This window comes from Callionymus lyra, chromosome 14 (genome assembly GCF_982586985.1).
Source record: "Callionymus lyra chromosome 14, fCalLyr1.hap1.1, whole genome shotgun sequence".
NCBI lineage: Eukaryota > Metazoa > Chordata > Actinopteri > Syngnathiformes > Callionymidae > Callionymus > Callionymus lyra.
The window spans coordinates 24,438,699-24,458,330 of NC_141831.1; the positions used below are offsets into that span (position 1 = coordinate 24,438,699).

At 39.7% G+C, this 19,632-nt stretch overlaps 2 protein-coding genes across 2 annotated transcripts; both read right to left on the minus strand.

Moving 5' to 3' along the window:
* Positions 1–2,731: 2,731 nt before the first annotated feature.
* ywhag1 (3-monooxygenase/tryptophan 5-monooxygenase activation protein, gamma polypeptide 1) lies at positions 2,732–9,955 on the minus strand. Its single transcript, XM_087806917.1, has 2 exons — positions 9,740–9,955; positions 2,732–4,088 (listed from the first exon to the last, which is right to left on the minus strand). The coding sequence occupies exons 1-2, from the start codon at positions 9,824–9,826 to the stop codon at positions 3,423–3,425; spliced, it is 753 nt and encodes a 250-aa protein (XP_087663043.1). The 5' UTR covers positions 9,827–9,955; the 3' UTR covers positions 2,732–3,422.
* A 1,220-nt stretch (positions 9,956–11,175) lies between these two features.
* ssc4d (scavenger receptor cysteine rich family member with 4 domains) lies at positions 11,176–18,105 on the minus strand. The gene is made up of 11 exons (XM_087807507.1): positions 17,965–18,105; positions 15,615–15,647; positions 15,254–15,292; positions 14,825–15,127; positions 14,154–14,222; positions 12,942–13,256; positions 12,799–12,879; positions 12,220–12,285; positions 11,817–12,131; positions 11,644–11,730; positions 11,176–11,557 (listed from the first exon to the last, which is right to left on the minus strand). Exons 1-11 carry the CDS (start codon positions 18,080–18,082, stop codon positions 11,241–11,243), a joined length of 1,743 nt encoding a protein of 580 aa, XP_087663633.1. The 5' UTR covers positions 18,083–18,105; the 3' UTR covers positions 11,176–11,240.
* Between the last annotated feature and the right edge of the window lie 1,527 nt (positions 18,106–19,632).

Genomic DNA, 19,632 nt, shown 5'->3' on the forward strand with positions numbered 1-19,632 from the left:
TAAAGGTAGGCTGACTAAACCAATACAGAACCCCACGAATGTGTTGCCCTATTTAGTAATATGTCCTTTAAAGTGTGAATGTGTGTGTTTGTTCATGTGTGTAAAGAACGCTGAAAGGATATGAAATAACCAATAGTCATTTGAATAATGTAACATGTTTTTACATGTGATATATTTGATATTATATATTGATATATCTAAAGGATTCATCGTGTCACTGACCGTGAACCTCACTGCACATCATTGATAGAAAGGAACTAAAGACTTTTCATCAATAGGACTTCAGTGCTTGTGTGTGTAGATATGTAAGGAAGAAAATCTTAATCAATTCCAACTGCGTCGACTCATCAGAGAATGTCAAAAATCAAGCGTCGCTAATCATCAGCCACGTAATTACTGGAAACAGCTGGAAGTTGTTTATTAGCTTGAACACAGTCAATTGTAGGGTCCATAATCAGAACCCACTTCCCAAGTTATCTGACATTTAAGATGACTATCAGACATTCTTCAGATCGTTCGTATTCAGGGCTGAACAGGAACAAGTGTGTCATTTGTCTCCTCGAGTTGTTGTAAATATGGAGTGACTAAGATGAGTTCCTTCAACACTGACGGTGTGTTTGTACAGCCAGTTCTTGGCTCTTCATCTGTCACTCTGTGCATATTTGCTGATGTGGATACAACATATGATTCTTTCAACAGGACCAGGAACAAGTTTTTCTCTTTTTTTTTATGATCCGGTTTGTTCTTCCGCCTGCACTAGATATAAATAAAATGTATTATTATTATAACTAGGGTTTCTCTTTCTACCGTGACAGAGTTAAAGAGTTATTAAAGTATATGCCACTTACCTCTGCAAACCTCTGGGTAAACTTGGGATGAATCGGTCCATCTGACACCAAGCCTGTCGCAACTCTCCCTTAACTTCGACAGTTCTCCACGCTGCTGGTCCAAAAAGCCACTAAGAGAGAACGAAAAGCCATGGCTGTGGAAGAGGTGTCAAACCAAGAGCAGTACTTCATATAGACTGTGTTACAAGTTCACAACGGATGATGGAACACTTAGGAATCCTCAGGGAAAGATGCCCAAAGTCAGAGGATGCTATTTGCTTAGGGCAATGTCAAACACCTTGGCATGCCACAGTAAGAAATCTACACACACCTATGCCCGCTCACAGCATTGTCGTCTGCTGCAAGATTGCTTTGGCGTAGGGTTGGTACAGATGGAAGCACGACCAAGATCCTGATAAAACTGGCCAAAGTCATGGAGAACTGAAGACAAGGTGCCATCAACCAACCCATAGCCAAACAGCTTCCTATCAGGTTTGAGAGTCCACAGGAAGGCAGAGGTGACACCAGCCAATGAGGCGGCAGGAGTGTCCCTTTTTTTTAGAGCTGGAATGAAGCATGAGGGTCGACATCAGGGGCAGTCTCCCTTACCCCACGGCCATTTGACTTTGGTCTGCAGCTACCTAGTAGGCAATGCTTACAGACCTTACTATCCACTGGGAGGAGGTCCACGGCCATCTTCCCTGTAGAAGTATACTTTGTCAGCACATCACTGTTTCGGAAAACAACCAGGGTTATGCTTGGAAGGGAAAGCAAGGCCAATGCTGAGGAGGAAAGTTAGGAAGGATCATGGGATAGCTGCAGGGCGTGGCAGGGAGACGCTCCATCACTGCTCGGCCACCACAAGGTGTTCCGGGATTAAAAGGCGAACCTGAGTGCTGGTCCCCAGCTGATCCCTCTGCAGCTCACCCAAGGCACTTTAGGAAGCGTCAATAACACAATATCAGTATCTAGCATAGATAAGAATGAGGCTTTGCTAAGGTCTGATCTGAAGGTTCATATTAATGGAGCTCTATAGAGTTAAATCATAGTTTTTCTTCCTAATCGAGTGGCATTTGTTTAGGAATTTCCCTTTGAAGTCGGACAGGACAATCCACCACTCTCATATTCAAAATGGTGGCTTCTCTTAACATCTACCCAGTGAGGACTGAAGGTTTGTGCTTCTGGGGATTGCTTTCAAAATTACTAGTATGTGTGGAGTACTGCCTGTAGTGGCAAATGTGTTTCTAGATGTACTTTGCAGTTGGTAGTAAAGAGAACTAGGCATGGCTTGGTACGCTATAGGTCTGGACCCACAAAATAAAACCCTTGAAGTCTTATACTCATTTGCCATGTGCATGCTGGGACTCTACTCTATCCAACATGCAGTCAGTTGGAAAACATACATACCTTTAACCAACAATTGTTAGGATAAATCAACAGGGAAAGTCCAAAGAATTATTTTGTAGTGATTTAATTGAATTTAAATTGTCCATTACATCGGAGACAAACCAACAACTTAATGGGCTGACATCACGAGCCTGGCGACGTCAGCCACAGTTCCATTTATCTTCAACATTGTTTTGGGGTTTCGTACTGAAGCAAACGCAGTAAGGAAAGCATATTCCAAAAGGATGGCTAGACAATGTGCAAGAGAAGGAAATAAATAGAGATATAGTCATCTCATGTATATAGGAATACATGTAGTAAAGGCATACATACCCGCATGCACAATATTTGAATGATGGAGATTTGAGTTTCTGGATAAAATACCATAACCATATCAGAGTTAGGGCTGATAAATCAGCAAAATGTTACCTAAAAGGTTTAATTGTGTCGCCAGACGGAATTCAGCAACATGATCAATTCCAGGAGCTAACGAAATAGTAACGACAATAGTGACAAAGTGAATTATGTGTTCATTTATTTAATAAAGCACATCAGCACTTGAGAGGGACAAGCTGCACTAATCAATGATTTTGTAATTCTTGGTACAAGTGACTGGACAAAAACACTAGACACAAAGCAAAGAGAAGAAGAAATCAGAACAAGGTTTAGTTTATGTTCTTCTCCATTACAGAGGCACCTTGCTGTTGGCCGCCGTGTGTGATGTTACGCGAAATGGTCCTATGATGCTGTAACCCTGACATTCAAAGAATGACATGAGTTTTGAAGCAGCAAGCCCATTGTTGTATCAGCCACTTGCCTAATCTTAGAAGACACCCAGCTTCATTTGAGCAACACTCCCAATCTCACCTGCTTACGACAAGGAACATATAATCGCTTAGTTTGGATGGTTATTTTGGAAAATGATGCAAACGCAAACAAGAATTGAGTGTCATTCAGCTCATTTGTGCGTCACCTCAACTAAACCCCGTTTCCCCTTAACTACTTTTTCACTTGTGAAAAAAAACAAAAACAAAGGACAGCAGCTGTGTTAGTACCATCAACCAAACCGGCCGCCCGTGTTCGATCACATCCCTCTCCCCCAAAACACTTTATTTGAATTTCTAAGAACTTTATTCAACTATAATTATTATTTTATCATCATTTGTGAGCACGCATGTTGTGTTTTGGCAAAAGGTGGAGCTGGACTCTTTAGTTGTTTCCCTCCCCTCCCTCGTCGTCCTGCTGGTCGCTCGTCCACAGCGTTAAGTTGTCTCGTAGCAGCTGCATGATGAGAGTGGAGTCTTTATAGGAGTCCTCGTTGAGGGTGTCCAGCTCAGCGATGGCCTCGTCGAAGGCGGCTTTGGCAAGCGCGCATGCTCTGTCTGGAGCATTCTGGATCTCATAGTGAAAGACGGAGTAGTTGAGAGCCAGGCCCAGGCGGATGGGGTGGGTGGGCTGCATGGCATCGCGGCTGACTTGGTGGGCCTTGTCGTAGGACTCTTCAGAAGATTTCACCACCTCTGCTCGCTTATCTCCAGTGGCCACCTCGGCCAGATAGCGGAAGTAGTCGCCTTTCATCTTCAGGTAGAAAACCTGGCTCTCCTTCGCCGCCACGTTGTCGTTTTCCGGATCCTTGATCAGGTATTTATCGAGTAGCGTCAGCACGTCGGTGCACACGTCCTCCAGTTCCTTCTCAATCTTTTCTCTGTATTCGCTGACCATCTTGACCTTCTTCTCGTTTCCCTCAGCTATCGTCTTCTGCTCAATGCTCGAGATGACTCGCCAAGAGGAACGCCTCGCTCCGACCACGTTCTTATAAGCAACAGAGAGAAGGTTCCTTTCCTCACTCTGTAGAGGTTCACCTAGCTCCGTCACCTGAGAACAGAAGAAATCGGACGAATGTTAGCACATTTTGGCTCGTCCCCTCATAAACTACTTTACATTAAAGTGCTTTTGCTCCATTATTAAACTATCAGTAAGTGGATATTATCTGACGAATGATCGCAAACGTGACAAGGCAAGGCACGGAGACACTCGTCTTGTCACATTATCAAAAACCTCTACATTTTCAATATATTGGAAAACAGGGAACGTTATTGTATTACAACACACAAAAAACTGGCTGGATGAGTATCAGTCAACAGATAAAGACAAATATTGAGCCATCCGTCATTGCTACCCAATTGCCCTGCTGTAAATGTTTACGTAAAACTGTAAAACATTTCCATGGGACAGGACTTCCTGTAGCAGGGGTGTCAAACTGGTCCAGAAAAGGGCACAAAGGGTGCAGGTTTTTCTCTAACCAGTCAAGCTCACATGAGTTAACCAACCAGGTGTTATCTTAAACAAGCAACACCTGACTGACAATTCTTTACAGACGCCTGATTGGTTCAACTATATGTGCTTGACTGGTTAGATCCAAAACCTGCACCGTCTCGCCCCTTATCAGGACCAGTTTGAGACCTGTAGCCAACAACAGTCTAGGTTCAGGCACAAACCTTTATTTACAGCTAAAAGACAAACCGAATAAACAAAGAAATAAAAAACCTTAACAGTTGAGTTTGGGTTTAAATTTTATTTATTTATTTGAACCTCACAATTTCTAGTGCATTTATTTTATCATGAATTGTAATTATATTACATCTTTCATCTTCATATCTAGTTGGGGAAAAAAGATTAACAGGAACAAATGTTTTTGAATAGTGTATTTTTGATATAACTGCTTTAATGTTTTAATTTTTTTTAAAGCGTGATAGAGCAATATCAAAATACAACATCCTGTTTCTATGGTGACAGTGAAATTTGCTATGTTTGGGAACCTTTCTCTTGCTGCGGTAGAATTTGGCCACAAGCTGCTGCCTGCAAAGAAGCCGACATGAGTGCTGGTATGTAAGAAGCTGATGCAGTGTGGGTGGATGAGAGGATGGAAGCCATTTCATATCCTGCACCTATCAGCCCACAAAACTGAACACATGGTATGCCGTCTGCACCAGAACCTCCCTGGATTCACAATAAGATTGAAGCAGATTTCCAAGAAGAATTTTCAGATAATTACTGCTTTTTCCATTTCAGCTGATGCAACTCCTCACACACACCATTGTCACCAGGTAAAGTTGTTTACCAAGGTGTGTTTTATTACCCTTGTAAACCAAAATGACCTTTGTGCTAAAGACAGAGAACCAACATAATTAGATCTGTTACATTAAAAGCACGCTTTAGGCCGACAGAAAAACCTGCATGACTCACCTCACCATTGTTCGTAGCCTCAAGCTAGTTCAGGCGTCAGACGACTCATCCACATAAACTAATATCTAACCTATAACATAATATTAGTGCCAATGGAGCATCAATGCTGCGGTTTGGCAGCTAAACCCGTTAAATACTTTGTAAAAACACATCTACCTTTATAAGCTCGGATCAAAGCTGTGGCGCTGGGTGACAATAGAGCTCTGTCTACACACAAACCTATCCATCACGCCTTTTCTCGTAACTCATCCTCCATTATAGACCGGCAGATATCTAAATAACAGGGAGCTTATACAAAACCAAGAAAGGGTAAATAATAACTTCCTTTTTGACAGATCTCATGCATGTCCATTAATATCAAACACAAAGTAGTGTCTGCATGTGAAATATTTTCTACTCCACACTTTTTGTTGTGCTGCATTCACATGATGAAGCACAAACCCACATATCCACATTTTCGTTCCATGCTCACACACAAGTCTCTATAAAACTGATGTGACAACCCCCCCGCCAGCACTCATTCATGCCGTACTGCACAATAGCACAGTGGACAACCTCGACGTCACTGCTGCTTTGAATGGGGCTCATTGGTTAAGGGACAAAGAGAATGATGCTAAGAAACGGGGGTATGATAGAAGGGGGGGTTGAAGTAGCTCTTTGTTGCCACACACCACTGTAGATTCTCCTTTATTATAGCCAATTTAGGTTCGGATATAAGAAAGAAAAAGTGAATCAAGGAACTGTGCGGATATAAAATACCATTAAAAATTTCATTTTCACAACTAGTTAATTTAATGACTTAACATTCTAGATTTACTGAGAAGAAATTAGGAGCAAAAGAAATTAACGTCAAAATGACAAAATCTTGGAAACACCTCATCTGTAGTGCAGGGTGACGTTTTCAACTGTAGGTTGTTGTACCAAAATATGAATTGTAAAGACAGTCATAAACGGTAAACCAACATTACATCAATTTGAATCCCAACTGACCTAAAAATTGTGATGTACTTGGAAAAGCTATCAAGCATTGGGCATTAACCATTTAATCTTCTTCAGTTATCTCAAATAAATGTACTTGTGTTTGTCATTACACATGACTTTTCAACATGCATAAGATTTCTACACTTAAAAAAAGGACTGGAAAAGCCCAGTCATTCATGAAGTAAAAACATAAATACATTTTTGTAACTGTTTGTTTAGGCCAGAAGCTGTACATATGAAACTAGCAAGTCTAGGATGCTATGGTTAAGGCTGTGAAATGAGATACAAGCGGATGTGTGGTTTGCATGAGTAGGCAGCTAATGGGGGTGTTTTAGCTTAGTTCCTTTGTGTTTTCCACTGAGAAAAATGAATCTAGGGAAACCTCCAATTTCAGGAAATGGAAATTGGCAGCACTCAATATTGCAATTAAGTAGAGCACAGCTTATTCTGCAGTGGATATTTGATTTTTAGCAGAAGTTGAAAACAAAAACTGTATTTTAAAGTCACTGAATGGCTAGGGATAGAAAATCAAAGCAAATGATAAAATAGTGAACAAAATTTTAATACAATTTGTTTAATACGAAGGGTAAGAAATGGGCCTGCATGGTGAGAACAATTGTGCAATATGGAATTACACTGGTTAATATCAAATGTTTACTTGTGACAAGTGAAAAATAAACTTCCTTTATCTAGTATTTTTGTTATTATAGATGAGCTGCTTTCATTTTAAACACATCATTTTGTTTATGCCTTTATTTAAAAAAATGTAATCTGAAAAATAATAATTTCCCCTGCTCTCACCAAAAAAATTAATTATAAGTTAAAATAAGGGCCTTAGGGAACCTCCTATCTCCTGTGTTAGGGGGGGAGTAAAGCTGAGATGGGAAGTGCTGCTTCACGGATATACTGTAATATAATGCAACTTTGAGATATGTACACCATACTATGAACAAAAATATGCACTTGATTGAAAAAATATTAAGTATGGCAACAAAATGTATCATAATTTCAAACTCTTTTTGTGATGTTTATTGCACATTATCACATATTAAAGTGCACATAATGTGTGCATGGTTTACACTGATTTATGCAGACATGAATGCCATTCATCACACAGGCATATGGTAAGAAACCATATAAAAAGGTACATACAATTTTGCTTTACCCTTTCTGTTCCGGTTTATCATCCAGCAAATGCTTATCCATCCTGTATCCCAAATATATATTCTAAAGTATGACAGAGCATTTGGGACTACAGTCTTAACGTCTACCACAAGGCAAAAAACAACAACTGTGATATCCTTAAGTTCCTTAAGCAGAAATAAATAAAAAGAAACGTTCATAAATAAAATACATCTAAATAAACATTTAAAGGTTTCAAACTTAAGATAAGGTCAGACATACTGAAATTTAGTATGGTAAGCACCTTTATAAAGGATCCAAGAGGCTAAAATATGATCCAGGGTCAAGGTTATGGTGCATGGTTCAGACCATGTAGAGATTGATATGTGGGCAGGTCCAGTGAAGAAGAAACTGCAGCTCCAAGAGCCGCACAGCAGTCACTGGCCTGTGCTGACCCCACTTAGTTTACTGCTGCAAGCACCATCAAGTGATATGATTAAAAAAAAGATGAATCATCAGCCCAGGCCCCCATGACACAGTTCTAAAGCTAACACGAAATGGTCTCACTGACTGGTCTCCAACTTGGAAATCTTATCCAGAGAAAACTGTCATTCCTGGGTTTTACTTTAGAAAGAAAATCCCCAATAGCCTTAATTTTATCCCCAAATTACCATGACAACAGTTGATAGATACTGACCACTGCAAAGCCCCCCCTAACACCAAAATAATTGCCCACAAGGCCACAAAACTGGCTTAACTACCAGTAAGGGCTTATATTTGTAGCAGTGCATCATGTTTTAAAGTTAACAACTGTAGCAATAATCAGGTTTCCATTAATTGATAAAAATCTTTAAGTTTAAAAAAAAAATGATTTAAAAATGGAAAAATGGTGCCTTTAGAAACTAAATGGTACACAAAATGACATGCTTAAGGGAAATATTTTGGTGAATTTCTAATCAAATATTTCAAGGTCTTCGGGTTTATTTGTTCAATAAGCAGCAGGCTGTTACCGTAAGTGCCGGGGCCAGGGATTCCCCTGAAGAACTGGGTGAGGCAGCAGACACACCCTCCTACCTAATGCAGCTATACTAGCCCCCCCTCATCTCACTGACCGTCCATAAACAGAAAGGGTGGAGACCTGATCCCTGTGGCACTTGAACACCTTTATGACAAACTGACAGAAAAGTGGGTTTATTCAGGACTGGTGAAAGAACTCTTTGAATGTAACTTGTGGCAGAGAGATAGAGGAAGTTTTTTTTAAATAAAAAGTGGGGTTATTGCTAGAAACATAGGAATGATGGGAGGATTCTAGTACCTTCTGATGCAGATGTGTCCACACATGGAAGAAGCTCCCTATTAAATGGTGCACTAAGGTGGTCCAGCATCCAGATGCTGCAGTACATCTGCCTCCACTATTAGAGCTAGATATGGAAGCAGAAGACAATGAAGCGTGACTATTAAAGAGAACCTCTTTTTTTAGCCACATTTCTTGCTGGTGCTTGTGCTGCAATATGACTATGGAAGCTTCTAGAAAACCTGCCCCCCTCCAACACCCACGCGTTGTTTTTTTTTTTTCACTCGCTGCATGAACGCAAATTAATTCACTCCTCGTCGACATTTTTCCTCCTAGTATGAGAACATCTTCCTCCCTGGACTCGTCACACACACAACAAAAAAACGTTTTTCTGCAGTGGCAGCGAGAGGATGACGGCCATGGATTCCAAGCATGTTCTAAAGCGGGATTCTCAGTGAGGTGGTCTATGGTGGTGCTCGCTCCTCACAAAGAGAGGCACCGCCCCAGACTCGCAGCCACACGGGCTGGACTCGCCGCAGAAAACCCGCCTGAGCTACTGTACACGACCAGCCAGTGCTAGCGTTCACTGCGGATGTGACGACGGAAACATGAACTCTCTGGGCCTGACAGTCACACTTCGATGGCGTGTCTCTCTATAGTGTAGCAGAATGATGCTCCAAATACATTAAATGCGTCTTTTTGATGTTTATGTCGATTTCTTATGTTCTGTGTTCCTAAGGTGGAGGAGCCTCGTACTACAGCGTGTCAGGGGCGTCTTCACCGTAGAAGCAACGGAACTCACGGTAGCATCAAAGATGGGGGACAGGTGTTGTTATATTTTCCATTAACATTATACATTAATTCGCGTGTAAAGGTTACTCACCAACTTCATGGCAGCTGCCATGTCGTCGTATCTCTCCGCCTGCTCGCCCAGCCGGGCTCTCTGCACCGTTTGTTCGCGTTCGCCCATGTTAGCTGTCGGTTCTTCGACGAAAAAACCGGGGATAAATGTGTAAAAAGCGGTGTTTTGTTGGAGAGATAAGGAACAGGGAACCGCTGCAGCTGCTGTTCGCTGTCTCTGTGCCTGCCAACCGGACACCCCTCCCCCTCCTGGCACTTTCTCTCCGCTGGCACCGCCCACCGGGGCGTGTCCCGGTAGAGTGATGTAACGTCCATGTCTTGTGAGGAGGAAGCGTGGCGCGGTGTGGCTGCGGTTAGCACTGCTAGCGCTGTTAGCATGTTAGTTTTGGAAGTAAGAACAACACTTGTTTACGTCCTGTTGTCCTATATATCTTATTTTATCGTCAAAACGTTGAGCAACTTAACGTATATCTAGTTTAATAATTCACCGTAAACAAAACTTCCGTTTGCTATATTTGCAAAAATACATTAATATGTTTTGAACGTATTTGAGTAAGTGATATTTGAGAGGGGTACTCTTGACTGTACACCAGTCCAGTTATTAATCGGGGGAAAATACTCGCAAAAACCTAACAAAAAAGTTATATTGTATTATGTGTTGTACTGATAGTTTCACCACCGTTTAAATGATAAATCTTAACATCGTAATTAACAACAACTTGCACTAGAGGGAGCAGTTGTTCCGATAATCATGTACTTATAGTTCATGCGTAAATATTTCCTATTTTATGTATTTAAGGAAACGTTATTAAAACATGTGTACAGTTGCATTAGCTTCATTCATTTTATATATTAAATTCGGATTTCAATATGATACTTTGTAACTGTTTTCTTTCAAACATACATATGGTTGCTATCTCTACTTTTTTTCTTGATTACTTTTCCGTTAAATAAACACCGATAAACACAATTTTGTGTAGAAATATAAAGCAAATGTAATTAATACATCTTTTAGTAAATACATATTTTACAAATAACCAACTCTGCTACATTTAGTTGTTTTGAGTGTTTTCTATTTATTTTTTAAATGGTTAAGCGCTTTGTGACCCTGGTCTAGAAAAGCACTCTATAAATATAAATGACTTACTTACTTACTGGTTCAAATTGAGATAACGAATTTCAACTTTTTTATATATAGAAAATATTTGGAAATGCTAACAATTATTCACTGAGTTGTGATTTCTGAACTGATAAAACATTTATTAATATAATTGGTCTTACAACAGGGACACACCACAAAATACAAATGTTCTACACATCCTGGAGCCCATCAAAAATTAACTAACATGTACAAACAAGTAGACCAACACTAAAAAAGTATTTATATGAAAACAAAAAAATAGGATACATTGATTTATAAAGTGCTTAAAAGGCTTAGATAGTCATAGTATGCTTTTACATTTTTTTTCACAATTAATATGTTAGCTGTTATTTACATACTGTACACAAGTCCAATGCTGAAATCACAAAAGTGAGCATGTAACACCAGCATCTTCCGCGTGAATGCAGTTGTGGACACTCCAGGATATATGGGAGCAATTGAGCAGTGACACCTCTGAGCCATCACACTTGAGATTGTCCAGCAGGATGGTCCCTGTGCCAGGTCCGAAGAAAGCCTCCCCTCGTGCCGCTAAGGCCTCACCACACCCTACCCCGCGACACACAACTTGTGCGTCGGGAAGGTCCCAAGCATCATCGCACACAGTTCCCCATCCAGAATATAAGAACAACTCTACTCGACCTTCACATGCATGCTGGCCTCCAACCAGTCTTATTTTTCCTACAGAGTAAGGAAAGATGAGTTAGATTGTAGCAGTTAGACCAACTGAAATACTTTTGAATAGTAAGCCATATGTTATATTCCACCTTCTTTTAGCGGTGTGGTCAGAGATGTTGTGGGCATCACTTCCGTCATCCTAAAGTCCCGTCCCATTGGCAAAAAGGGTGTAGATTCTTTAAAAAGAAGATAGAGATAAGTAACCGTTTGTGGATACAATTTCCTTCTAGATGTGTTAAGTAGTAATCTCAATTTATCTTACGTTCACAGATGACTCCTGCATCCTCATGATGGCCGCAGTTGTGCTCACCCCAGCCCAGGTTAGAACATTCAGACAGCGCCCACTCATGTCCAGTACATTCCACGTTGTCCATCAGGATTGGCCCGTCCCCATAGCCAAATTGAGCCTGACCAATTGCCTTAACAGCCTGGCCACAACCCAGCTCCCGACAAACCACCATGGCATTGATTTTGTCCCAGTCGTCGTCACATACAGTGCCCCACATATTCATGTAAAAAACTTCTACACGACCCTCACAGCTGTTGTTTCCATTCATCAACCGAACCCTCGGTTTTGCTGAGAATGGAAAACATGCAAAATTGGATTTTTAAACACTAATATAACATGTATTAGGTGTGATCACATTCAGATATGATTTATATACCTCGAGTAATCGCTTTTGTAGTTACAGCTGTTGTGGTTTCAGTGGCTGTATCCTCACCTTTGGTTACTGAAATGAAAGGTGAAGAAATAAGCACAGTAAGTAAGTAAGTAATTAATTTTTATTTGTATAGTGCTTTTCCAGACCAGGGTCACAAAGCGCTTAAACAATCAAAACAATATTCAATAAAGTATATATTTTAAAGATCAAGATAAAACTGATAACACAACAGGAGTTCCAGAAAATCAAGGAGGAATCATCCTTATGTGTCCATTCCTCCTTTCTAATGCACTGATATCCTTACTAATAGCATGACAATGGTCTAAACCTGAATACCTTGTTATTATACATCCATTTCAATCATTTGACGATTCAACACTAATGTGCTAAATAAGTAAATATTAAATAAATAACCATTATACTATAATATATAAAGGGAAAAAATACACAGTATGTTTGAGTTCCTGGCGAAATTGTCTCAGTAAACAAAAATAAAGATGCATCTTATCCAATTTGGCAAGAGTGTTTTTTGTTGTTTTACTATTTTGTCCATAAAATAAATGAAGATTGAAGGTACTGTACCTGGAATGCTCTTAGTTGACCACCGTGACCTTTTTCCAATCGCTGCTGTGCTTATCGGAGCCACTGTTGTCAAGTTAGGGCCTGGGATGTAAAAAAACAAATAGTATCAAAGTATCTTTGCTGCTAAATCAGTTGAGCCTTACCAGTGCAGGTGACTCCTGCGTCCTCGTGATGACCACAGTTGTGGTGCTTCCAACCAAGATTATGACATCTGATCAGCTGCTGCTCATATCCATAACAGTTCACGTTGTCCATAAGAATTTTGCCCAGGCCATATCCAAAGTAAGCGTTGCAATGAGCTCGAATAGCATCACCACAGCCCAACTGCCGACACACAACGGTGGCGTCGCGCAGGTCCCAGGCATCATCACACACCGTCCCCCATATCCCCTGGTAAAAGATCTCCACTCGGCCTTCACAGGAATGCCTTCCATCTCTCAGGCGCAGACTTCCATCAGCTGCAAGAGAAATGGCGATATGAGGTCAATTTTTTAGTAAAGATTTAACGTGTCAGTGTAGATGAATTGATCATGTTTTTGCCTGCTGAATTAAGGATTGAACAACTCTAGTAAACATTTGTATCTGTGCTTTGCATCTTTTCACACCTCACGCTATTGTCACATGCATATAAGACACATGTGCTCAGGTAAACTGCTTGTTGACTTAAAAGGCAGGGAAACCTGCACAGTTTCGCTTGATTCCCAGGAGAGTTCATGCCAGACTTTGAAAAAACGCTGCGGTGCGTCATATTCTATTCTGTTCTGGTGTCGTGTGAGCCACCTGAGAATTGAGTGGTACTATCAACACAAAAGTGAACATGAAAACAAAAGACAGAATGTCTGGTTCTCTATATTTTTCCCTAGAGAAGCTGCTAATACGTGAAAGGTGCATTCCTCTCAACTCAACGATCATGTGGTGACAGGTTCTACAGACAAAATCTAACGGCCTCTTTTTAAAAAATATCTTTGTTTTGTGTTTGTGGCTTAAATAATTTGTTTTTGTCGTCAAAGAATGTTAAAGCTAAAAGTTAAAAAATGTAAATATGACAAGAGATTGTTAACGTTCTTGTACTGATACTTCCTGTTATTCCTAAACATTTTAATTCTTAAATAACTTGGACTTATTTGATTTCAATCGTCTTTTGTTTTTTTGTTTCTTTCTCTTTCTGGTTTTCAGTCAATGTCTGGCTTTTGTGGGGTTGTTTTTAATTCATAGTATTATTCTGTGTCACACGTTTTACAACACAGAAGAAATTAATTTTGTTCTAAATAGGCCTAAATATAAACAAATGTTTTTTAGAACCATAATCAGGATTACTTCTGACAATAGGTATAGAGAAAAAACAGAGTACTTACGTGGACCTGAAATCCAGGGTGGTGTTGTGGTAAAAGTCCCTATTGCCTTTCCTCCGATCAGTGATGGTTCTAGCCACACAAGAAAACAATAAAACATAAGATGACTAAAACAATATCAGCTATCTACGTGTTTACACAAGTGCTGTTGAAGTTAATCATCAAATGTACTTTTACACACACAAACCATATCTAGAGCTAGATTATTATCATTATTATTTGATAGTATTTAGTCAAAAGTCTTCAAATGAAATTTCACCCTAAAGGAATGATCTCTTAACCCCTGCTTTTGGATTATCATCCTATTCTATTACTTCCAGCAACAACCTTCTAGCTAAGGACCCAGTTGAGTAATGTTGAAATAGCAACACACGTGTGCATAAAGGGTTAGGAATAGTGTGCTAACTCTAGGTGTGGTGGAAAAGTAACACTGCACCCACGACTAAAAGTGTTGAACATGCAGTATATCAGTGGGGCGTTACAGTGTGTTTGCGTACATTTCTCCAAGGTACAGCTCAGATGTCGTCTTTTTATGATACAGTGTTTCATAACCAGATTGTACAAAGAAGGATTGCCTTGTCTGGACCACACCCAATTCAAATCGGGATACCTAGTTTCTCTCAGTGGAATTTCACCTGCTAAATACTTATGGTGAAAACTTAACTAATGAGTACCTCTGCAGATGACGGCCACGTCCTCATAGTGGTAGCAGTTGTGGGTCTTCCAGCCTTGATTCCTGCAATGACTGAGTTCTTCCTCAGTTCCTGCGCAATCCACATTGTCAAGCAGGATGGTCCCAGTGCCCTGGCCAAACCGGGAGCTGCTGCGCATTTCGGCGCCCACACCACACCCTAGCTGTCGACACACGACGTTGGCATCCAGCATATCCCAGTCATCGTCACACACCGTCCCCCATTCTCCTTTGTATTCCACCTCAACCCGCCCTTCACACCTGTGGCGGCCATTTACAAGTCGTACTGGAGGGTAAAAAGGATTAAGTGTTTAAAGGTACCCAAACTCAAATTCTAGGTTTCTTTAATACAGTAAGAATCTCTGAAATAATAAGCATGTATAAAATAGCAGATACATGTAATATATCTTACCTTGGTACTGTGCGTTTTGTTGGAACTGTCCTTCGTTGGCTGGAATATTAAAAGCGACAGTAAAAGTAGGAAAGAAATGAGCATCTTAAAGAAGTAAAGGTGGATAGACACCTTAAATCCAACATAGGGTAAAGAGGAGTATTTCCCCCTGTATTGACAACATCACATTGCCGGAAGACAAATATATTGGGTTTCACCATTGCACAAAAGAGTTACACCCAAAGTGGGTCATTTCACAGACTTCTTGCACTTATTCGTTACAGGGACATATACTGTATATATACGACACTACTGCCTTAAGTTTCACAGTAAGCTCATCTGTCTTGGGTTGTTTGGGAATCACTAGGAAAGTAATACTCACAGGCAGTGAATCTTCTGCTTATTCTTATGTCACCTGTAAATGTAAAAGAAGAAAAATAGTCGGACAGACATATTGTTGAAGAAAATTAAAAAACAATTTACATTTAGATGACCCACTCTCCCAATTAATAACAGATTAAAATTCATCTTTACCTGTGGGAAAAACCACAAAAGAAAACAAGGGAGTAACACTGAAGGTGGACACATATATCTAACACAGCCTAAGGGGAAGCTCTCATGTGTTGCATCAAGCCTCTTTCACATTTGTTCTGTTTTATTTATTTTTAAATATAAGTAGTATATTTTCTAATCCATTGCCACCATTGTTTCTCCCTCATCCACTGATTCTATAACAGCTGCTGCTAAAGGTAACTATTTTTATTAAATTATCTAATTACTATTTTTGTTTATATATATTATTTTTTCATCTTTCAATATAGAAGCCATGTATGTCTTACATGACATTACACTACCGCCATATTTTACTGTTGGTATGATGGGTTTTTTCCCCCTGAAATGCAATGTTTCTCTCACGCCTGATGTAACGAGACACACACCTTCCAGAAAGGTTAAAGTTTTGTATTGTCAGACCACATCGTTTTTTCCTGAAGGTCTGGAGATTACTTAGATGTTTTCTGGCACAAATTAGATGTACTTAATGATCTTTTTGTTCAGCAGTGGTTTTTCTAGGAGCTCGACCAGGCAGGGTGTTTTTTGCTAACATCTTTAGGGTGAGATCATGTACACTGACCTTAACTGAGGCCTGCAGTTCTTTGCATATCATTCTGGTGAGTTGCTGTGCTCTTGAGGTTACTTTGGCTGGCTGGCCACTACTGGGAAATTTCACCAGTGTTCCATGTTTTTGCCATTCGTGGATCCTGTCTCTTTGAACTTTTTTCCGCCATTGAGTTGACTCTTTATGATTTGCATTACTTAACTGAGGTATTTGGCTGTTACTGCTTTCCTATTAGCTTCTTCATAGTTGCTAAAGGCCAAGACATTTGTACCTCTCCACATCTGCTATTCCACCTTCTTAGAGTGTCCTATCTATGGACCTTCTAGGTCCTGGTCGTGTGGGTCGGCCAGTCACTCCTGTCCTACAGCTTGATGTCATCCATGTAGATGAGATTAATGACTGATGTTGATTCTATTTTAGAGTCTCTGTCCAAAGTGGTTATTATTGTTTATTTGGCTGAGGGGGTTCATGCGTGTGCAGAACAGGATACCGAGCATCTCTTTGATATTTGCCACATTTGATATAGACGTGTGCAATTGACTTAAAGTTGGCCTCAAGGATGGTATTCCATTGCATCATGGAGTTTGCATTAAAGGCCATTAAGTCTTTTCAACCTTATAGAGTTTTGGATATTTCAGGATACAGGAGTGTGGCATTGAATCGTAGACTTCCTTGCAATCAATCCAGACAAAGCATAGGTTGGTCTGTCAAGTCTAGCAGCCACAAGTGACTGTTCTTTGAACGATCAGCTGGTGTTTTGCTCCCCTGGTATTTTTACCAACGCCCTTTTATACGTATCACTGTTATGTATCGATGTTTCCACTTATCTAAGCTGCCTGAAAGGAGTTTCCATGTTGTGGAGAGGCAGATGATTGGCGGACACTATAAATAAATATAGTATTGCTGAAAAAATAATAATTCATTAGAAGATTGATTAAAGGATAGGTTATGATCTTACCTATTAAACTGTTATGGCAAATAATCTACCATGAATTAATTTCATTAAAAAAGGAGAGGGTGAGGGGAAAAGGTTTTAAAATTTTAGAAATATTTTAAATTATTATATGGTATCCACCCAGAATGTTTCATAATTATCTTATATAACTTATATATAAATCTGAGTTATTTTATAAAGGAGTATAATGGAACACAGTTTGTACAATGTAAACAAATTTCATCAGATTCAAAATGAACATCATTAAACATTTATTTATTGTTAACATTGCATCAGGAAGAAAATCTAGATCTATAAAATTACAGGACTGCCAGACAGAATTATTAAATTAATGTTTAAATTAATATATTAAATAGTATGACAGAATCATGGAATTCTATTATATAAATAAATAACAATTTATGCATATTAATCACATGTATTTACTTATATTTCCTTTGTTTCCATATAGACACAAATAGAGTATATTATATAAATCTTTGACAAGTTCATATTTTATTTTGTTATCACATTTAGATTAATAAGTAATTATAATAATAACATCAGTTATTAAAAAATAAAAAAATCTTGATTTTTCGGAAAAAAAAAAAAAAAACTGGATACATTATTGTTAACATTGGATTACATTACATATTTAGTAGATAAAAAAGGATTTCTCACCACGTCTCAGCAACACACTGACAGTCCCCAACAAACCAGATCCCAAAAAGAAGATGAGCAGCCAGACGGCAGAAGTCCAGCCCCTGCATTCATGTTCCACTACACGCTGACCCCGCATAGCTGCTTGACCGGCCGTAAGTCTGTAACATATGAACATGCAATCTCAGACTAACGGTTGCAACATGAGCACTGACAGCGCTAACCCTGTTCTGGTCAGACTAATTATAGTATTGATCTGTTTACCAAGTTTACCCGAGGCTGGATCGCTGGTATTGTTGCTTTGTGTGAACGTAGAAAACATCTTAAGAGAGATCATGTGACGAACATCCGATGTGTAGGAAGTCCCCCGAAGATGTTTATATACTCTGCAGGTGGACTTGATGATAATATTTTCTGGGATTTCCCTCTCTGGAATATTAGGATTCGGTGACAATCACTCACTAATCAAATGTAGATAACTGACACCTAATACTCCACATTCTTATGAGACACATAAGTTATTATGTTATTGACATTGGTTGGATGTCACATTTTCTAACTTTGCTTATTTGTTTAAACAAATTCAAGTCGTGAAAGCCATTATACTGAATTATTTACTTTTATTTTTTAATTTAGATTGTCCTTAAAAAATAAAATCAGACTTTATCTATAGACATAAAGACCAACTAGGATAAGGAATAGTTAAATAGACGTAATTTCTTTTGCTGGTAATCTGGATCATTTTTTGTATTTGTATCTACAATGATGCAAATATAACAAATATGTATTAATTATCTGTGACCGTGGTCATCCAGGTCGAGAGGGAGCCAGCTTGTGACCTTTCTGTGTGGACTTTGTGTGTTCTCCCCGTGTTGTGTAGGTTTAATCCCACAGTCCAAAAACATACAGAGGTTGATTGGAAAATTTTCCATAGGTATGAGTGTGTGTACTGTAGACTGGTGTCCTTTCCTGGGTGTCCCTCGCCTCTTGCCCTTAGAATCTGGGATGGGCTCCAGCCCCCCGCCACCCAATAAGGGATTAAGCAGTAAAGAAAATGAATAAACGGTAATTTATTGACAATGCATTCAAAGATTAAATAAATAAACATTGCCATAATAGAGAGCCAGTATGTGTGTGGTTCGACCAAAGCCGTTTATCTTTTGGTTTTACACAAAAAATGTCCCCTGACCTTATTCTGGAATGCATATTATGGGATGATGAGAGGAGAATTTGATATTGGCCCTTCGAGATAGTGGACATTCCGGGCTCAGAGGCACAAAAAGACATTTCTGCTTTCCACGGCCCCCATCGTCAGGCATAAACGCTGCTTCCTGCAATCTGTCACTAGAACCTTCCACAACGCTTAGGCAGCTGATGACACTGTGTGGGCGCCGCTTGTTTCTCGCAGGGCAGAGACCCGAAAGAGTGTGGATGTTGCAAACTTCACTGCTGTGATCATCATCAAGTGTCAATTTTTACTGTTGAAAATGCCAGCATATACTGGATGAGTAACAACTTTATTCAGATCCAGCATCTCTGGACTCAAGAAGGTCCACAGCTCTGCACTCGTGGTGCAACAATCAGCAGGTGTGAAGTTTACAGCAGTCATTGACAGGACGCCACTCATTCACAGACAGTAGGAACAAACTACTCAGAACTCCAGGACAAATGGCTCCGTTATGGAGCATG

Excerpts from the sequence above, each read along its gene's own strand:
- ywhag1 (XM_087806917.1), bottom strand. The coding sequence starts at position 9,826 with ATGGGCGAACGCGAACAAACGGTGCAGAGAGCCCGGCTGGGCGAGCAG. Across the intron at positions 4,089-9,739 it reads TGGCAGCTGCCATGAAGTTG|GTGACGGAGCTAGGTGAACC; the intron begins GTGAGTAACCTT and ends TTCTGTTCTCAG.
- ssc4d (XM_087807507.1), bottom strand. The coding sequence starts at position 18,082 with ATGCGGGGTCAGCGTGTAGTGGAACATGAATGCAGGGGCTGGACTTCT. Across the intron at positions 15,293-15,614 it reads AAGCAGAAGATTCACTGCCT|CCAACGAAGGACAGTTCCAA; the intron begins GTGAGTATTACT and ends TTAATATTCCAG. Across the intron at positions 12,286-12,798 it reads GTCAACTAAGAGCATTCCAG|TAACCAAAGGTGAGGATACA; the intron begins GTACAGTACCTT and ends CTTTCATTTCAG.